This window comes from Leuresthes tenuis, unplaced genomic scaffold (genome assembly GCF_036924035.1).
Source record: "Leuresthes tenuis unplaced genomic scaffold, fLeuTen1.0.hap1 SCAF_19, whole genome shotgun sequence".
NCBI classification, from domain to species: domain Eukaryota; kingdom Metazoa; phylum Chordata; class Actinopteri; order Atheriniformes; family Atherinopsidae; genus Leuresthes; species Leuresthes tenuis.
In genome coordinates, this window is record NW_027325373.1 from 13,131,928 (window position 1) to 13,152,512 (window position 20,585).

A 20,585-nucleotide genomic window follows, 5' to 3' on the forward strand; every position below is an offset into this window, starting at 1 on the left:
CATTTAATTTAGGTTTTTTGTAAAGCAAAGACAAATATGTATTTAATGGTGGAAAAAGGTCACGGCAGGGGAGAGTATAAATATATTAATGGCCCACAGCTTGTTTAACAACGTTTCTATTCACAAAAACAATCTACCGCAAATTTTGGAATCCAGAGAGAGTTGATTTTCAGGATATAGGCAGCAAAGTTAGCTTGCTAGATGCATAGCGAGATAGTGTAATTGGCTACTGTGGTTAGATGCTAATGTACTCTAGTTAGAGTTTTTAGGGGTGAAGTTAAAGTAAGTGGGGATAAAAAAGCCCTTGTTTGTACGTGTTAGGCTCCTAAATCTTTATCAGTCCTCAGATTGGGAGGTGGGCGACGGGAAACGAGGGATTAGGAGAGGGAAAGAGAAAGGGATTGGGAGAGTGGATGAGGGAAAAACAGAGAGACTGGAGAGGAGGGAGGGTGGGAGGGGTTTGGATGAAACCTTGACGCGTCACAGTTGCCAGAGAGGGAGAATGAGACGGAGCTCTCCCATACCATTTGCTGCTGGAACAGATCTTCCCCATACACACAGACACACACCCTCCCAACTCACACACTCACTCACACACACCACATACAGACACATTTGTTTGGAAACCCATTGGTTTCTTCTGACCATCTCTGAGCGCTCCTTCCTTCTTTCACTTATGTTTCTGCTCGTTCTTGGTTGGTTGTGGTGTGTATCTGTTGGAGTTATGCTTCTCTGTGTCAGCCATAAGGGCAGCCTAGACTAGGTAAGTATCATGTTTGTATTTTTATACTTGACTGTAGTCATTGTGTGATTATATTTAGAAAAGTTTCATGTTTCATTGCAAAGCAGCAATTTGCAACGTGGACTGACTTGGTTGGTTTTGATGATACTATCAAAATCTGTTCTTTTCTGACTTCTTCACTATCTTTTCTCTTCTTTTTTACCCTCCAAATATTTTCCCTTGTGCCTTTATTGTAGCTGGTATTACTTTTAATCTGTCATTGTTACACTATTCTCGTGCTGCTTATCTGTCAGTCCTCATCTAATTTTCTCTTGCTGGGCTAAATTGGTCACTGTCGCTTTCCATGGTAGACCCCTAAAGGGGTTTAGTGTACCTATCGAGTGGCTCATTGATTTCCTAGCACCAGTATGACCCCATGACATACAAATACTTCCACATGCTCCTCTTTTCCCCCCTTCACAACTCCAGCCCTCTTCTTTCTAAGTGACTTTGCTGTGCTTATTCACATAGTTCCATTCTGGCTTATAAGAATGATGCTGATATTAAAAGACGTTAGCTAACCCATTCCATTTTACACCGCTTGGCTGAACTAGGCTAATCTGCCTCATGCAACTTTAAAATTAGTTTTATGCTTTGTGCATGGAACTGGGACAGAGGTATCAGATAAGACAAGACTCAGCCAGGAAGAAACAATTGCAGAGCCTGCATGAGAAAACCCTGACTTTTACTCGGAGGTTACATCGGCGAGTGGTTCTTTTAAGATGTGATAGGTTGAAAGGTGGTTTATTACTTCCCAGTGCTGAGAAAGAGCAATGCAGGAAGTTCGAACATCATTAATTACTTAGCATGTCATAGCAGAAAGGCAAAAACTGCATGTTTGATTATATTAATAAATTTAGAGGGTTTTATTCTTTCAATCGGCCATACTGCCCAACTACTGTCTCATCTGATCCGCGTGCACATGTGTATGTGTGTCAGTGGAGGATGCATACTCATGCATGCACTCGTGCACAGCCAGCTGGCTGAATATAGGCCATGGAGGCGCTGCTGCAGCATGACATGTACTGACATGGAAATGACCGAAAGCTCAGTCATCACAACAACATTCAATATGCATCTATCCTCTCAGTCTGTCTCTTTCTGGTTTCTGTTCATTTTTGCATTGTGGCTTCTCAGTGATTATTATCACATTTAAAAAAAAAAAATACGTTTGAATGTTTTCTCTGCCATGTTCTTTTCAAACCTCTGTCTGCCCTGCATGTTTATTCACCTGTCACTTTCTTTTTCCTCAGATATCACTGTTGCTTTTTTGCTGTGACATCTTTGTCACATTCTCTTATCTCTCTCTTTGTTGACACTGTGGCAAAACAGAGCAAGGATTTTACAAAACTGACAAAGAAATGTAACCAGGATCCAAAATTAACACCCGACAAGATCCAAATGTTGGTAAATGTTTTTGTTTAGTGGATAAATGAATTGAGGTCACCAACCAGGTTGGTGATTAATAATTTAAAAGGTTATGCTTTTTGTGTGTGCTGGCTGAAAGTAATGAGACCCTCACTGCCAATCTTACCTACTGTAACATCAATTAACCGAATCAGAGCAGCTTTCCAGATCTATCTAGCAATTAAAGTCAATGATGGTAGTTAATATTCAAAGATTTCTAAATAAAATTTCTCGTATGATTGTCACGAAACACAATTGTCTCTAAATTAGTGTTATAATGCGTAAGTGTTAGGTAATCACCTTTAGTGAAATAAGGCAAGATGCAGTTTTATGGCCAAATTCTCCCAGTTTACCTTCTATTGGCATATGAGCCAAAAAGTCAACTGTGCAAAGAAGTCCATGATTTTGAATATATGCAGTGTATCATCAGTAGATGCCTGTAAGATCCAGGGTGAGTCGGGGCAGACTCAGAGCTTGGCAGGCTCACTATGTTCTTCTAATGCTTTTGATTTGAGGCCAATTCATCATTCTCCTGCATGTCTTAATCTTCTATTTGCTCTTGAACAATATTGGCTGTATCACTCTTGAAAAAAATTACAGCTACTGTGAGCCTAGAACCAACGTCCGACCAGCAGATTAAAAGTGTATTTAAAAAAACATTCATATGAAAAACTGATGATTGATTGCAAAGGCAACATTACATGATTATCAGTAAGTGAAATCTTTTTATTGTTTCGTTCATGTCAAACTCTTAGCAATATGTTTAGGCTTTTTTTTTCACTGGCCATTTTGGAGGTTTTTAGTAAGTGTTTTGGTGGTTGATTAGTTTTGATTAAATGTTATTTATGTGCAGTACCTGCATGAAAATATAGAAAGAACTGTTTCATTTGCAAATTGAATAATAAAGATTTAAACTAGTTAAAGATATAATCGATATATAAAAAAGACAGAAGATAAAGATAAGTTGAAGATATAGTAGTCAATTAATTATTAGATGGCATTCTTTTTGCATCACACTCCTTTAGTATGAAATATGAACAAGTATGTGGTTAAACTGAAGTTGGATTTGAGAATTTTCAGATGAACAAACTGTGATGACAATACGAAACTATTCTGTTCTGGTTAGACTTAGATTTTGTAAATGTGTATAAACTAAAGAGTAAAGTACACCTTCAGAGTACAGTAATCGACGATAAGGTTTGAATTCCCGACAACTGCTCACACCCATCACATAAGAACTTGCTTTTAGACAGTAATTACACAATTCTTTTGTATTGGAGAAATCTGCTTTAATCATCACAAAATAGTTGTATATTTGCAGTGAGATCCATATTTTACTCTTTCGAAAACATGGAAGCTCCCAGCTCGAAGTGAAAACATCTATCCTTATAAAAGAAAGTCTCACGTTTAGGCAGTCATCTTGGAAATGCCACCAGCAGTTATAATTATGATTATTAGACACACAGGACCAGGTCCCTATGGATGAGAACGAATACTGGAATTCTATTCACTACAAGGAGATAAATGGTGTGTTTCGCTGTATAGAACAACCAGTGAAAGATGATGAATTTGCATAAAAGTTTGAAGAATTTACCCCAAAAATAAGATTGGAAAACCTGTTTTTCTGCATTACTATGGTTTCACAACACCAACGTCTTTTCACAGCTCCATTGACATTAAAGTGGCGTGATGAAAGTAACAACTTCATAAAATTGGCAGTACAAAGTGCCCACCTTCCATGGTAATCTGGCGAATTTAGGTAATAAGCCCCCCTCTTCATGGTTATTTAAAGTAACATTTGCAACACAGAAGTTCGTCTGTACCCTGCCAACCGCAGTGCTCCACAAGACCTCCCATTTCTTTGCACCCAGGTTGTGCCTTTCTCAATGCAACAAAACAGCTTGGCCTTAAAGTCAACGGCTCATTGAAATGAGCACTTATAATGTGAATGAAGTCATGCAAGATCATTTTCAATGCTCTGAACCTTCGATGAACCGCAGTGCACTTCTGGGAAACACAGATTCTGCCGTTTTTTTTAAAGGGGATTCTAAATGAACTTGCAATACCTCATTTGTGTGTTAATTTCGGTGACCTGGTCACCATTTTTTTGTTGTTTATGGGAAAGTACATTCTATTTATTAGTGTTTATTTGTATTGGTAAGATGTGATTCCCCAGGTGAGCAAAAAATTAGCTTTTTAGGTGAAGCGGTGGGAGGTGGGATCATACAAGTTCCATCCTAACCATTACTCATTGCTCCTCATTCAAAATCCTACAAGTACCAGATGTTTTTTGGAATGTCTCCTGTCCAGCTGTACTTAACCTCAAAGACGATTGTAAAGTGCATTTTTATATAGCCATAATGCTCGTCCATATCAATTAATGTGCACACCAAGATGCACTGTTTGGATGAATGTGTCTGACTAATACCTCTCACAGAGATATGTGCCAGGTCAGAGTTTGCACAATGCTGTGGTCACAAAATGTTTGACTGCAAAGCTGACAGCCCATTGACTGCACATGAGATGTAGCATTAACTTGACATAAAGGTATTGTATGTATTATAACTATAGACAGAAACATTGTATTGCCTAGAAATCTTTTGAATATTTGAATCTAACTTTTGCTACACCAAGCAAACAAGATCCATTAGAATAAACTTTTTTAAACTAATGATGCAGAATACTTGATACTGCCAACAGTACAAAGAGGTGAGTCCCAAATTGTCATTAGTCATGCTTCTCTTTACTTTCTGGTGTCATCAAGGCTCAGACAGAATGTCCTTTTGCATGGTTCAAGCTCCTGCTGCAACAACACAACCTATCACTGAGTGTTGACAGCTAATTACACTGTAGGGCTGTAATAAAAAGCCTGCCATCTTAACTTTGCTTAACATGAGTTGAGAGGCTGAAATAAAAATGCTGTGGATGAGTGGCAGCTAAACAACATTTCTTGAGAAAAGCAAGAAGGGGCAATTAGTGTTAATTCTTAGGGGACATTTTGTAGAGCAGCGGTTTGAAACTCTTTCATGCTGCAGTAATATAAAAGTCACAGCTGCTTAAATCCTGCAATATACGTAGTAAAACTACATGTAGGATATCATTTTGAGTGTGTTCAGATTATATTTTCAAGGATTAGACAGGAAATTTAAAACTGGTGCCCTAATGATTGAATGATTCAAGATGCTTTTAAACTTTCTTGTACTTGAAAAGGAAAAGGAACAATAAATCTTTGTGGATGAGTTTTTGATCAATAAGGGACATATTTTTTTCTGTGCATCTATCACAGACAAAAATTAATACTGACATAGCTTGGCTTTTTTTTGGCTTGCCAGTGGAGACAAGTGACCCACAGTGACTTGTATGTGTATGTGTTTTTGACCATGGCTAATGCACTTCCCTCCAACAAGCTTACGATGTGGGTCATGTGGTCTGCATATGCATGAAAGCAAAAATAGCTGAAACACCCACTGGGTTTGTGCTTTAGAAGTGTGTCATCTTCATCATACACACATTTGCTTCACATTTTCATAATGGACGAATGGGGACCCAGACGTGCTCACAAAAACCATACAAAAACACTGACAAGCTTTTCCAGATGGCAAGCCAAGCCTTTAAATCAGCAGATTAGATTGTACACTATGTGATTAACTTATATCAGAGGGGTTGGTCATAGATGTGGGGGAGGTGCAATTGTTTGTACATGCTGAATTTGTGCTTGTTAACACTAGTTATGAATTAGTCTGCATGTGCGAGTATGTGATCATGTAAGATAATGTGTTAGTGAGTAAATAAAGGTGACTTGCATGCATCTGACGCGAGCTCTGAAGGGTAACATTGACTCCAGGCTTATATCCACTTGATCTGAAGTGAAATATTTGACTCATTTTTGTGTGACTGCATACAGAGTCTGCTTCTCCGACACAGACAGCAATCACACATAAAATCATATTTTTGATATTTGAAAAGGTACGTGAATTAAAATCCCTGATCGATCATCGTATAAATGAAGGTATTTGTGAGGTCACCAACATTTTACAGACATATTGCTTCCCTAACCCAGAAGAAAAAGCCCCCTCGAGGGTCAGCAACGATGATGACCCAGCACAGTTGGACTGCAGTTGCACTTGACTTACTGTCAACTGCAACCTCGTCAGAACATGGTGTTTAATCTAAAGTGGACAGATACCAACGTGTTTTGGTTAGAGGTAACCTATACAGCTTAGGTTGTTAAGGACACAAAGTAAATAGGAATTAATCAGAGAAGGTGGATACAGTTGGGAAAGTCTGGAGGGAGCGTGGACGGAGAAAGAAGAAATTTCAGCTCTTTCTCTCCAAGTGTTTTCATTACAGAGTCACATGTGCAGTGACATGGAACAATTTTAGCTGAAATATCAAAAATATTTTTGTTGCTGTCAATAACTAAATAAGTAAAATAAACTTAATTTCCAAAAGGCATAAGGTTAAAAAAGGGCCCAAATCAAAGGTCTGAGACCTTTTGAAGAAACCCCTTCACTCCTTTTTTTGTTGACTGTAAAGAATCTTTCAGTTCATGTTTGAGAGTTTTTTTTCCCTCCATCTTTTGGCAAAAATGATTCCAGTGGCATGAGATTCTTGGCCTGTCTGGCATTTCTTTTGGAAGCAGTCCATTCTGGATTTTGAAGTGTGTTTACAATCAATATCTTGCTGCTGAAACTATCCTCCTTTCATTTTTAGCTTCTTTAAAGATGGTTTTGATGTTTGGCTGTGACCCAAGTACCCTAAGCATTGTCAATTACCCTGCGCTCAACAGATGGATACAGATGGATTCCAAACATACCTTTGCTCACTGTCAACAAGTTTGATATCAAAGTAGTCAGTTTTCAAGCCTTTTTTTTCTCACGACTCTATCACGAAGATGTTATGACATGAGCCATTGGTTTGTAACATGAAATGGAGACTGAGACGTGCGATTAGAAAAATAAGGGTGTTGTTATAATCAAAAAGGTAATTCAAGGGAAAAGCAGTACAAAAAATGTGCATACTGAATGGGCAGCAACAAGCTTGGTCAGACATGCCTTACGTCCACATGTCATGGACGCATTCAAAAGACCAATTAAAGCCCACTGCACCCAAACGTCTCCTGCACTGCCACTGCGAGGCCAGTGGTGATACAGAGGAACATAACAAAGGGATGTTTGCGCAGGTGTTGTTGCACTGTAAAACAGTAGTAGAATCACTCCAAAATCCAGTAAAACTTTCACAAACACATGTGCTTCCAAAAATTGGGGTTTAGGGTTTTCTGACTTTGGATTTTGATTTCCTTGCTTGTTGCTTCCTTGTTTTGTTTGATTTCATTTTCTTGTTTGTATTCTTAGTGTTTTTTAGTTGTTAGTTTGAATTTGGATTTGAATTTATCTGCTTTTCTTGATTTGCCTTTTTGTTTATAGTCCCTCTTTAATGATTTGCCCCAGTTGTTTTTCTCGCTTTTGTTTAATATGTTTCTGTAAGTCTTGGTTTTGTCTTGTGTCAGTTCTGTACTTGTGTTCTGGTCCCAGTTTAATTTCTATTTTATTCTGTTTCGCATCCTCATTAGTAGTTGTCCTCAGTTCCCTTGTCTGGTCCTCAGCTCCACACTTGCTCTTTTATTTGTCTCAGTTTTTATCAGGTCCTTGTTGTTACTCTCAATTTTTCTCCATCTAGTTTGCATGGTTAGTCTGACTTTAGTCTTTTGTTTTCCCAGTTAGGTTTACGGTTTCCTGGCTCTGCCATGCTTGTGGTTTAATTTTTCTTTTGGTAAAACCATCAGTTAAGTTTTTATGTGCCTTCGGTTTGCTGTCTGCACTTAGGCACTCCTCTAGCTTCCACCCTCCCCTGTTTCCCAAAGAAATCATGTCCACAAGGTGCAGTTTTGTGAAAAAATGTCCATCCATAAAATAAATGCAAAATACAACCAGAGCAACATGTTGTGACACACAGTGACAGCTAACTGTATATACATAGGGTACAGGTGGTTCCTGCAGCATCGACAGTGGATCTTATCATAGTTGCCTTCCCCTCAATATGTAGGCAAAGCCACCACATTATTTTCAATGTGGCTCCAACAACTAGATGACAGTGGCGGCTGGTTTTGTGATGGATTATGTGACAGTGAACTACGTTGCACATTCTGTTTTCTATTGTGCTGGACAGCTGCGTAGAAAAGCCCATAGCTCCTGATTGTTATTAGAAGTTGTGTGCATTTCATTTGGGCTTTTTCGTAATAATAACGACTGTGAACAAGCCAAGGACCTGACAAGCTGTTTATAGTCTCAGACCTCTAATGGGGCCCAAATTTTTGAATAGTACATTTTTACTGCTTTCACTCTAACAAAAAGAGCATCGTCATAATCTCGCTTAATTCAGGAAAGGAATGTGTTATTGTTAACTTTATGTCTTTCTGAGGTCAGTTCACCCTTTTCTCACCCAACTGTTCCCAGTCACAGAGTCTATGGGTTTTGCAAAGTTTTGCCACTGCACTGACAGTTCTGTGACATTGACAGATATATGATTTGTTTAAGTCATAATCCATAATTTGTTGGGTCATTTGTTTTTCCATGAATAAACTGAAAGCAGTTTCTAGATTTGGAAAAAAATCTATCAGAGTTGTGAGTTTTAATGGCTCGTGCTCCTTTTGTTGTATTTTTATGCCACAACTGAATTTTTTCAGGTCTGCATAATTTTAACAATTTTAATTTCTGTACAGCAGAATTAGCAGCAACTGCTGTGATGCACAGTAAACATTAAGTACAGCTCAGAATGTGTAAAGCACTAAGACAGAAAGATCTCAAGGTGCGATTCCGTTGAAAAAAAACTCCAGTATTGTTGCTACTGAGCCCTGAACCTGATGAACTCTTGATGAACTGCTGGTTGCTGAAGCTGATAATGTGATGAATTTGCAGGTAAAACTGAAGCAACTCGAGCTTAGATCCTAACATTTCCTTTCCTGTTCTCAAATCCTTTTTACCACTGTATCAAGGACAGGCAAACAACACTCAAAGGACAGCTGACATAATCCTGTCTGCTCTGTCTTGATCAGGACATGAACAGAAAATTAAATGTGCTTGTCCCCACTGTGTGGCTCAAGAGAATACATTGTAGTGTTTAATCTCTTGTTCTTTGTGGTGTTACGCAATCAACGTACTGTATCTTCTTGTTTAGTGGCTGCTGAGGGGAGGCAGAATCAGGGCGTAAATACTCCCATAGTTGCTCGATGTTTTATGTTTAAATGCTGAATGCTTTTGTGTCATGTTTGAAATGTACACAGCTTTTGGATGGCAGTGTGAAGTAAAAAAGGCTTGGCCTACCAGGATGACACTCTTTGGTGTGGAATATAATCTGTGCATCCATTTACAGGCGAGATGTTAGTACTGCAAAATGCATGTATGTCCCACTTCTGCACTGTTGTCTGCGTGACCTAAAAAGGTTTGCAAAAAACTGTGCCTTTTATTATGTGAAGTCACTGTACAGTAGGCATGACCTAACTGATGCCTTTTTGTTACTCTACATTCTGTTGTCGTGTCATGAGAAACATTAGACTGTAAAGTCTTTCTGACATTTCTCTCCATCTTCATGGGGCAACTGAAGGCACTTTATTTTACAACTCTGTTGGGCCTGACTCCATAAAAACCAAATAAACTTTAGACGATATTAGTGAAAAAGTTTTTTTTGTTGTTCTTATCGATCTCTTAGTATAGTCTACTTAAAGAAAAGTATCAATGTTGGGTTGAGTCGCTATCCCCTCGTCTTCTGTTAGTATTCTGTTTTGTTCTGTTTAAAGAGGTGGCAGCAGTTGCAAAAATGACTTGAAATTATTAAGAGATAAGTATCTGCTAGTTGTTTCATATAGTGAATTCATATAGTAAAATAAGAAATACTAACATTAAAAACACCCTGGACACCATTATTAGCACCATTTTGGATTATTGTTAATCAAGTTCTCAGACTTTCAGAAAGGCGCGACAGTTAGTGATATTATATAGAAGTTCTACTACCAGAGATGGCAATAAGAGGAAACTCTAGATGAGAAGTCAGTGAAATGGAAGGCCAATGAGGACATCACTGTTTAAAGAAAGGAATAAGAAGACAGGATTAATTAAAAAACTTTAATTGGCAACTTATTCTCAGAAAATGTATGCTCAGAGGAAACCAAAGAAGAACTTTTTGGGATTGCATTGCATCAGTGAAATAGCCCACAAGATACATCCACCTACACTATAACATGGCTCTATGATGCTGTTGGACGTGGAGCTGCAGAAACTGCACACGGACAGGTGCAAGAAGCTCCTATTGAAGACAAGTGCCAGACACATTCGGAGACTGTTATTATCGCTAAAGGCTCTGCATTCAGCTGTACCAACAATTGTCAGGAGTACATTTTTTTTGTTTTATATTGTTCCTCCATAATACATTTCCATCAGTAACCTTGGACATTTTAATTCAATGTTCCATCCAAATAAAATGAATTCATTTTCTTTTATGTCTGGCGAAATTCAAAAGTATGCACTTAAATTTCAGGGTTGTCAGTAATTCTAACTAGGACCTTATAAAAGAACTCAAGGATCAATTTAACTAGTGACCGAGAAAAAACACCCCCAGGTGCAGATTCACTCTGTCAGCCTGTTGGTGAGTCATATTTATTTACCTGACATGCCTCGTCTCTGCAAAAACTGATCTTTTGTGGCCACATACAAAGAACATGCATCGAGATCGAAGCAAAAAAAAAACTATAATATGCTGTATAGAATATACAATTTAATTGAAAAATCTCAAATAAAACATAAAAAACAATTTCTTTAACTTCCTTATCCCCAAGCAGTAATACCCAGACATGCAAATCTTATCAGAAATCAACATCAAAGAAAATCTCTGGCAGAGACTGTAGAAAATGGCATCTTGATGTCACCTTAAAGATCTGTGCACTGGAGGCTATGCTACACCAACTTTAATCTTTTTGAAAGACCTCTGGTTGTTTGTGTGTGTGTAATTGTGTTCTGATCCCCATATAAACTCTTCTGATGTTTGTGTCTGTGCATTGGAAATGACTTAGACAGAACAAGGTCTGCTGGCTCACTGAGCTCTGCTTTAAAGTATTCCACTCTAGTTGTTCTGTAAATTGAAGCCTTTGTTCAGCCTTTACAAAAAAAGGGTCTGAGTATACAGAGTATTTCAACACAAAAAGTAGTAATAAGAGCAATGTAAAATGACTTTAAAATGAATTTTAGTTTATTAAAGGAAGCACTAGAAAGTAGAATATCAGTCTTACTTTGCCAAAGAAAACATGTGAAAAAGAAAGTACATTAAAATTGCACAGAATTGAAAATACTTGTCAATTCTAAGGCTTTATATATCAAAACCTATGAATGAAAAAAAAACATATAGTCCTTACTGGTCATGTAATTAGTAAGTGCAACTCCAGATAAAAAACTGTATCATCAATTTATTCAATAAAACCTAAAGTCAACTTTACTAACTTTTAGGCATTTTTTTGTCAGGAGCAATTATATCCTCTCATCATAGCCTTTAGAGACTGTAAAGATCAGGGCCATTCGAAAACAATGAAAAAATACAAGGATTTTTACTGTGTTCATGCACCGTGTGCAAAAAGCCCCCCACATTTTTATCAGTGATGATCAGTTGTAATACTTTTCTCCACTCACCAGTATCCAGCATTTCACTGTAATGAATATTACATTCAAATGGGATTACTGATTGTCAGAATGAGCAACAGAATGATGTGTGGATTTACCCATAATAGTATTAGTATGTCTCGGCTTTCTTTTACTCGTCCTTGTCCCTCATTAGATCATGTCTCTATAGACTGTGCTTAATTTTGCAGTTTAAACAGTCATTTCCTGATACTTGAGCAGAAACATTAAGTGGAAGTCGTCTCCTCCCTCTCGGCTTTTCCACACTTTTTATCAAACGCTTACATGTTGGCAACAGCAGGGAAATGAGGGACTGCGAGGTACAACAGGGGACTTGAACAAAGTCGAGGGCTTTTTAAGTTCTTGCAGATCTAAAACTGGCTGACTCATCATCAATGAACTGTGGAAATCTTTTTTTCTTTTTGGTCTCCTTTTCTATTTTGTACAATTGCCTGCCTTCCTTAAATCTTCTTTCATTTCCCTCTACCACCTTTTTTTTCGTATTTATTGAGTTTGTCTAGTGTAGACTTTTCTCACACTGTTGCAGTCTGTTATTGTTCCTCTTTCTTTCCCCCTTTCTAGTGTCAGTCATGCTGGGTTTCCACATATATCTCTAACCTCATATACCCTGTGCTACTTGTGTCTTACCCAGACAAAAGAGTCCTCATCTGGGCTTGATGCCAACCAGGTTAGCCCTTCTCTTTTCCTGCACCCCCTTGGAGGTTTGAGATTAACAAATGACATGATCTCTTTTTTAGAAACAGCCTCTGGGTTACTACAGCAACTAAACTGTGAGGTTTATGTGAAGTAGAGACACAGAGAAAAGTATCAATTGTGTCCAGAATGGGGACACTGTTGTGGACTGTCCTACTGTAAGCAGACTACAGTTACATTTTAAGACTGGCGTCTGTGCAGCTACTGAAATTAGGTTTCCACATCCATCTGCTGTAGGTTGACGTATTCTCTGTGTTTTATTGTAAATCTAATTTAAGTTTGCAATATTACAGCTAGTGTAGTGTGGACATCCAAAACTTTGAAAATCTAGAAATTGAAATTTTTGATTTTTGTTTAAAGCATTCTTAATTTCTCATAGTATCTCCTGTGGAGAGCCTCCGAATTCATGAAGACATCTCATTTTATGCAATCGCAAAGGTTTGTTTCAGACACAAACATGACTTCGGAACTTTATAGGGAAAGATTATACCTTGGCCTAATGAGGGAAAATCAGGTCATGGGCCTTTGTTGCAATAGATACAATAGTAAACTCTTGGTTTTAGTGAATGATCATCCTCATAGTTAATATGAACTTAAGCTGACTGAAGGAAGGAACAGGAAACAAACATCATCTTCAATAGACCCTTGTTTTCTTGTCACTTCCCTCTCAATGAGTCATAATTGCTATGGTTGCTTATCTAGCATGTCACTTGAAGTTAAAAATATGCCATTTTTTAAAATTTTCTAAATGATTGATGTTGTTTTTCTTCCAAGCTCTGTGTTGTCCAACGTACTTTTAATGTTACTTTAAATCAAGAGAATAACAGTAACTGCAATATATCCTGAAGCTTCTTTTCCAGACAAGAATTCAGTAAGCAGAATTGAAGTAAGCAACAGTGTAATGCACGGTTCTGCTTGTTAAACTCAAAATGCTTTGTGTGTATATACAATATGATTATTAAAGCTTTTCACACGGTTAACAGATGGTTACTTTTCCCATTTATTCTTTTAAACTCACGTTGGGGTTTCTTGGAGTGGGTAGGCATAACATTACACAGTCTGAGGTAGGATTATCCCTCTCCTATGGCGATGGAGATAGGAGTGATGGAAGTATAGAAGAGAGAGTGGGATAAGTGGAAGGACAGACATCAAACAGAGGGACGGTCAGGGGGGACGGACAGGCAGCTCTGTGGGAAGTTTGAGACAGAGACAGAGGAAAGGGGGAAACTCGGAGGGAAAGGTATACATAAGAGGTGATACATGCACACAGATGGAAACAGAATGTATTAAGAAGGAAAAAGAGAGAGAGAGAGGGAGATCTGCATTGTGGAACAAAGCTGAATGCTGCCTTTATGAGCGATAGTTAAAAGGACACTGAGGCGTGAGTCGCTGTAACCATAGCAACTTCCCAGGAGCCCTGTGACGGACGGATAATAGAGTGAGAGAGGAGTTCCTTTTCTCTTCTTCACCCCTCCCTCCCTTCTTCCCTCCCTCTCACTTGTTCTCTCTTCCATTCCTCTCTTGGGCCGTTTGTCGGACAGTCACATCTTACAGGATTTTCTTTTGTGTGGTTGGCCTGTCGTTGTTGATGTTGTTGTTTTTCGTGCTTTGTATGTGTGCTCTGAGGTTTGAACACCAGCCTGGCAAAGGCTGCTCCAAACAACTTTTGCCATAATTGCATTGTTGTCATCTATCTTTGGTCACTTTTATGGACTCTCAGAACTGTTTGAGGACTTTAATTCTGAGCACCCAGAGATCTTTTTTGCATTGGCACACAGAGAAATGTGCTCTAAAGGCACTGTCTCAGCCCGTGATTCCTTTGTCTACATTTCAGAGGCCGTGCTGTCAAACCATGGTGCTGCCCCTGAGACCCATCGCCCTGAGAATATGCAATGCTTAACAGTAAGTACAATACATCTTTTATTTGAAAAAAAAGAGAAAACGTCATGTGTTTGAGTGAATGTAAAACTTAAACATGCTGCCTTTTCTGATTTATATGTGGATACATGTGAACTAAAGCAGCAGAAATATCTTGCAACTTTAATACTCCTGCTGTCGTTGTTGGAGCTTTTTCGCTAGTACAGTACTTTCCCACAAAGTTATATAACTTTATTAATTTGATCAATTTGGTTGCTGTATGGGAGTTTTGTGTCTTTTTATTTATTGTATATTCGTGTGTGCACACTGAATGGACAGGCCCATTTTATTTATAAAGCAGTTGACCCGTGACATCGCAATGTGCCCAACAAAGTCATCATGCATAGGCATGACTTCTGTAATGTAGTGACGGCACAAATTCCACGTTACACATTCTCAGCAACCATGGCAACTAATTGAATTATGCGTTGGAGCTTTGAGCAGTGAATGGAGCAAGATGTCTTTTCTTGAACGACGCTGTTTGTCAAAAGGCTTACTTGTGTGAGAGTCGCATGTGGAGCAGAAAAAGAGAATTGTGCAGTCAGATGTGAGGTAAGTTTATATTGTTTGCTCTAAGATTGTTCATGTGTGCTCTCGTGCCCTTTATAGTATTTTTTTTCTCAGTTTAGTCACATCATTTTAAGTTGTAAATGGCTGTTTTTGGCTGTAAGGAGACCATGTAGGGTTTGAAAAATAGAAACATAAAGATGCCACTTAAACCATTTATTTTTGTCACTGTTTGCTTTCCAGGACAAATAATAACATAAACACAGAGGTGTCTTTCATATATTGGTATAATCATGCGTTTCATCAGAGTAAAGGGTCAAAAGGGCTCAGAAATAATTAACTTACAGCTGACTGCAGTCTTCAACTTGTTCTTTTCATGCATGTATGGATGCTGTATCATTTTGCCTGTAGCTGCTTTACGCTGAACAGTGTTGAACTTCAGTAGTGACTTTTAATATGTAAAAATGTTCCTTTAACAGTAGCCTGCAATATTTACACCAAGGCTTTTTGCAGAATTCAGCATGGAGATGCTCACTCAGGCAACAGTACTCTTGGACTGTTTAGCAAGATGGACAGCTAGATTGTTAGCTGTAGCTCTACGAAAAGCTGTTATCCCTACTCAAGCTAAAATTACACAATTCATACAGAAATGACTCCCCTCCTGGTTTTCAAACTGCAGTAACAAAGCATAATACCTACATCATGTGTCTGTCCGACAGTCGTCTCTGCTATCAGTGAAAATATTACAAATGGCCAGCCTTCCCAGAGGCATGAAAACTGAGACTCTATCTGAGATACATTTTTCTTTCAATAGATTTCAGCTCACACATTACGGCGATATTTGAAGATAGAAACGTAATAGTTTCACTGTGTTAAAGAGAGCACTAGAACATCTAAAAAACAAACTATAAAGGGTCAGAGAGGACATGGGAATAATCTTAGAACAAACAAGAGAAACTTATTTCTTCTATGACAAAGCTGTTACAATGCTGAGTTCAATGTGCATGTCGTACATGTCGGAATTGAAATGAAAATGTATTTAGACCTCTTTGCGCTGATCCATTAACATTTAGATGCTTTAAATTTGCTGCTCAAATCTTAAACAGCACTTTCCACATTATGTAGATAATCTATTCCACTCCAATACATTACTGCTACCATCTGAGGCCTCCAATCTGTAGACCCTTCCTCCTACCTGGGCTTTTAATGCTGCATATTTTGCTCTCTCTTCATCTATATGGGAGATTTATTCCTCTGTGGCTTGCCATTCTTACTGGGTCCAGAGATAACTAACATCCAGACTGATGTTCATAGAAACTTGAGTCTGTTTTTTCATGTTGTTAACATACTTCAGCAAGGTTTATGATGCAGGTATGACTGAACAAGAGTTATATTCACAACCCTAACTCCAAAACAGTTGGGATGCTGAAGGTATAAAATGGATGTTTACAGAATATCGTTAAAAGAAGAGGGAATGCTACACACCAGTCACTATCCCAACTTTTTTTATTAGATGTGTAGCTGTCATCGGATTCAAGATGAAAGTTTTTCGCAAAGTAGTAGAGTTTCCCACTTTCAGCATTTGATGTTTTATATGTTGTAGTGTGAATAGAATATTGGTTTATGTGATTTCATTGCAGAATCAGGGCTGTACATAAGCCCTGCCTTTGCTGAAAATTAGATGGGAAAATTCTTGTGGCACATAAAGGGGATATTGCATTTTCCCATGTTCACAGGGATGCATCCTGTAATCCAAGTGCTCGTTAAAGATGCCAGTTTTGTAGAGGTGGTTTAAATGATTGGGGAATAGAGAGTTATTATATAGCTTTCAAACAACTCAGCAATTCCACTCTTGCAGTCTTTAATAAAACATACTGGCAGAGCCATTCAAAAATGACTTTGTTAGTTTTATGGAGAATTGTGGTCATAAAAGATTAAAATGTTGATGTGTGACTGGAAACAAACAGCTGTTCCCTGCTGTATGAGTTGTTTTGTTGACCCATTCTTTTACCCTGACCTTTTGCCTCTGTGGACTGTCAGACTGTAATATCACCAGCTGACTTCTTCCTTTCTCCTGTCATAGATGATTGTGTCACTTGACTGTAAACATTTGCTGTTTTGGTGCTCAAACAGAAACCGCTGGTTTTAGACTGGCACGTGCACTGTAAGTACAGATGTAGTCAATCTATCTTTTACAGTTGTTAAGAAATGGCTTGCTGTGTATTGTTGAACCTTTTATTTGGCAACCGCTTCATCCTAAGTATCCTTACTTGTCGACAGTAACTGTGTAAGCAGCAGTACCGTCTCACAGAAGTTAACTGAACAACTATGTTGGTAAAACAAAATTTCATTGATAAAGTTTGTTGTAAGAAAGGAGAAAAGAAAACTTAGACTTAGATTGTACCCCTCCAAAACACAACCCCTATATGAGTAAGAATATGCCGCTTCTCGTGGTAATGAAAAAATGTTCGCATTGTAAAAATAATGTATTTTAGCCCTAACTATAATCCTTTTATGACCCTAATAAAATAATTAATTTCCAACTCCAACAAAGTGATGTTGTTGCCTAAACCCAACCAGGAAGTGACTGGGGCTAACTCGATGTGGAAAAAGCAGCTGTCGTGTGTTGCCTCCCGGTGAGAATTTAGTGGCCTCCTCTTGGAAAGACTTGAGAATGATGTGATTTGGAAATACTCATACAAGTTGTATTTCCCTCCTGCCACTTGTAGCTTTACTTTCCAGGACATGGTTATGGGTTGGATTTAAGGGTATGGAAAAACAGCCTGTATGCTTGTTTTAGATGGAGGACTTATTGCAGAAATAATTCTCAAGGCAGTGGATATTAAAGTGTTAGTTTTTTTTCTTAAATTCTAGCTATTACTATAACAAATTCACAGACAACTTGGATTTATAGCTTTTCAGCAGATCTATTCCAAATTTTTTAGGACGATTATGATTTTAAGCTCCTGTAGGGGCTGATGGCTGGACCCATTCAGCTGATCAGTATAACTCTGAAACACATCTTTGTTGCTTTGGAAACACTCCAGGATGTGAACACTGTTGAAAGCAGTGGTCATATAGAGTTTCTGTGCATGGCTTATAAACCTCAGTGTGTAGTATTAAATAGAGTGTTTTCCTTCCAGGCTCTCTTATTAGATTGACACACTTTCCCTCTCTCCTTGTGCATAATGCAGATTATCTACATGGGGGCCATTTAACTGAACTATTTGAATGTCCTAGTGTACTCATAACTGTATTGTCTGGGTCTGACTTGGAGAAATTAGACTTAAACATGCTTATTGTGCAGTTGCAAGTATCAAATGTTTGTTTTTTGTCATGCAAACTTACTGACTGTATCTTATTATCTGTATTGACACTGTGAGTTACAAACAAAAAGTTTACATCTGTGAGAAAGTCATTACTTTTCTCACATTGCTAGCCAAAAAAATGATGCTACATCTAGTTGGAGCAACTCTTCATTGTCATAGAAGGCGGTGAGGAGGGCAGCAATCATGTGGAAAAGTTTCACATCCGTATTTGTGAATGGTCCTTTCCTTTCTCCGTCCCCTCCTTCCTCCTCTTTATCTCCGGCTGAATCAGAGTAACATATGATTGTGTGGTTTGTGAGGGACGATCTCAGGGGAGAGTTCGGGGAGAGAGGGGAGAGCACATTCACAGACTAAATTAAGGCCGAATTGAAAACCTTTTAGACTTCTCTTCTCATTTTTGTTGCCTTGTACTTGTTCCTTTCCAAACCGCTGTGTGTTTTCTCCTTCACTGCTGTGTCCTCCTCCAACTCCTTTTCCTCTCTGTTCTCCATCTACTCTGTCTCTGTCACCCCATGGCCATCACCCCCTACTAGACAAAGATCTTTGTGGTATCATTATCTGCCCACTCTTTACCGACTCAATGTTTGACGATGGCCTTAGACATTCATCATTTTGATGATTTACACAGGCTTCATTAAAGCCTTTTGAAACTTCAGATTATGGTGAAGATAATACTTGATATGCACAAAGGAATGTCCCTCAACAAACCAAAAAGCTATTTACAGAGCATTTCCCTAGCAACTGACCACACTTTTACAACTTTTCTCTGCATTTTGTTCATATGTTTTTAGATAATGACCACATCTTGCAGGATAAACTGGTTTAAAATGCTGTGCTTCTCAGTTTCTGCTGTTTTGCCTTTGAGTCATTGTGAGCGGAGCATCTTTTGAATTTATCCAAAAAGCTGCTGCTGCCCTTTTGAAATAATGAACAAATTTGAGTTTGAACAAAAAAGGATGTGATGTGAAATAATAAACTGCACATTGGGATCAGAAATGCTCACTTTCTTTTACAAAAATGACTTTCACAGTTCATTCATTCAGAAATCTCTTAAATATCTAAATTTAGAAATAGTTAGACATTGTAGTTACTTTGAATCCAAGTATTACTGTTTTTATTGAGTTTAAGTAAACTTGACATGCAGCATAACAATATTTCATCTTCTCACTTTCCATGCTCACATCTAATTATGTTTACAGGCCAGGGAATAAAATAAACTAACAAACATAAAACTACTGCCTTATGTTATTGTTGGAGTGCAGAGAGTGAATATTAAGGATGGTTGCACCCTGGACATAGTGTTCCCCAGTATCACTTTGCTTGTCAGCTAGCATTAGGTCATAAACGTTTGTGTAAATGGGTCTGGCACTTTTGTCTGGCTGGAGAAAAATTGGGTGAACTAAGCTGAGCAGATGACAGAACAATTACATTTTCTTGGTGGCATCTCAGAGTTGACCGTGAATTGTTGATTTTAGTTCTAAATTGTATTCCCGAGTCAGTGTTTTGGCACCTGCCTGCTCTTAATCTTTCTCTTTTGCAGAATATATCCTTTCCTTCTCCTATATTGCACCTTCTTTTGATTTGAAAGAAGTATAATCTCAACAAACAAGTACAAAACAACACATACACATTAACAATGCTAATCACAATGGTTTTCTGCATCGATCAGAGTGGGGGTTATTCGTTATACTTTGATTGGTTTGATAATCACTTTGTTAATGTGTGAATGTTGGTAAATTACATCTTTTTAAGGACCATAATCCTACTCAGTTTGAAAGTTGCTCTAGAGATGGCAGTGTTGGTCTGTCAGGGTGTTGGTCCAGACTGAAATAACCTAATAACTACACATGTTCTGCACCAGAATATTTCAATGGGTCTTTCCATGCCAAATAAAGCTAAACGGTTACTCAATTTTATTCATTTAATTATACATTCTCTTGTTTTTGTTTATAAATTTTTTTCTTTGACCAAGTACACATCTGTCCACATAAATGAAGTCAGGTAAATAACATTTCCAAATAGCCTTTTTAAACCCTAAAACTTGCTCAATAATTTAAGGAAAAATTCAACATCCGAACCCACTCTTCATGGTCCCAATAAATGGGATGCACCCGAGTTTTTATATTGCACCATCATCAGGTTGAAGTTGTGATATCATCTTTACATCCATCTCTTCTTGTTTTATTGTCAGTTCTAATGTTTGGTTCAATTGATTCATTCGTTTAACATCTATATAAGAAGCTTTGTGTAATTAGTTTTAATGTTGAA

At 38.0% G+C, this 20,585-nt stretch overlaps 2 protein-coding genes across 3 annotated transcripts in view; both read left to right on the top strand.

Annotated features, from left to right (window-relative positions):
• The window catches only part of bbln (bublin coiled coil protein), a 142,965-nt gene extending 129,613 nt beyond the window's left edge, over positions 1 to 13,352 (top strand). Inside the window, exon 3 of the transcript XR_011909095.1 lies at positions 13,339 to 13,352. The gene's annotated coding sequence lies outside the window, so the exon portion shown is untranslated. The remainder of the gene's footprint in view (positions 1 to 13,338) is intronic.
• rgs3a (regulator of G protein signaling 3a) overlaps positions 515 to 20,585 on the top strand; it is a 112,908-nt gene continuing 92,837 nt past the window's right edge. The window contains exons 1-2 of one of the 2 annotated variants that reach the window (XM_072372517.1): positions 515 to 763; positions 14,399 to 14,466. In XM_072372517.1, coding sequence (XP_072228618.1) covers positions 14,452 to 14,466 — 15 coding nt within the window. In that variant the 5' untranslated portion in view covers positions 515 to 763; positions 14,399 to 14,451. Of the gene's footprint in view, positions 764 to 14,075; positions 14,467 to 20,585 lie in introns of those variants that run through there. The other variant, XM_072372516.1, reaches the window with a different exon arrangement.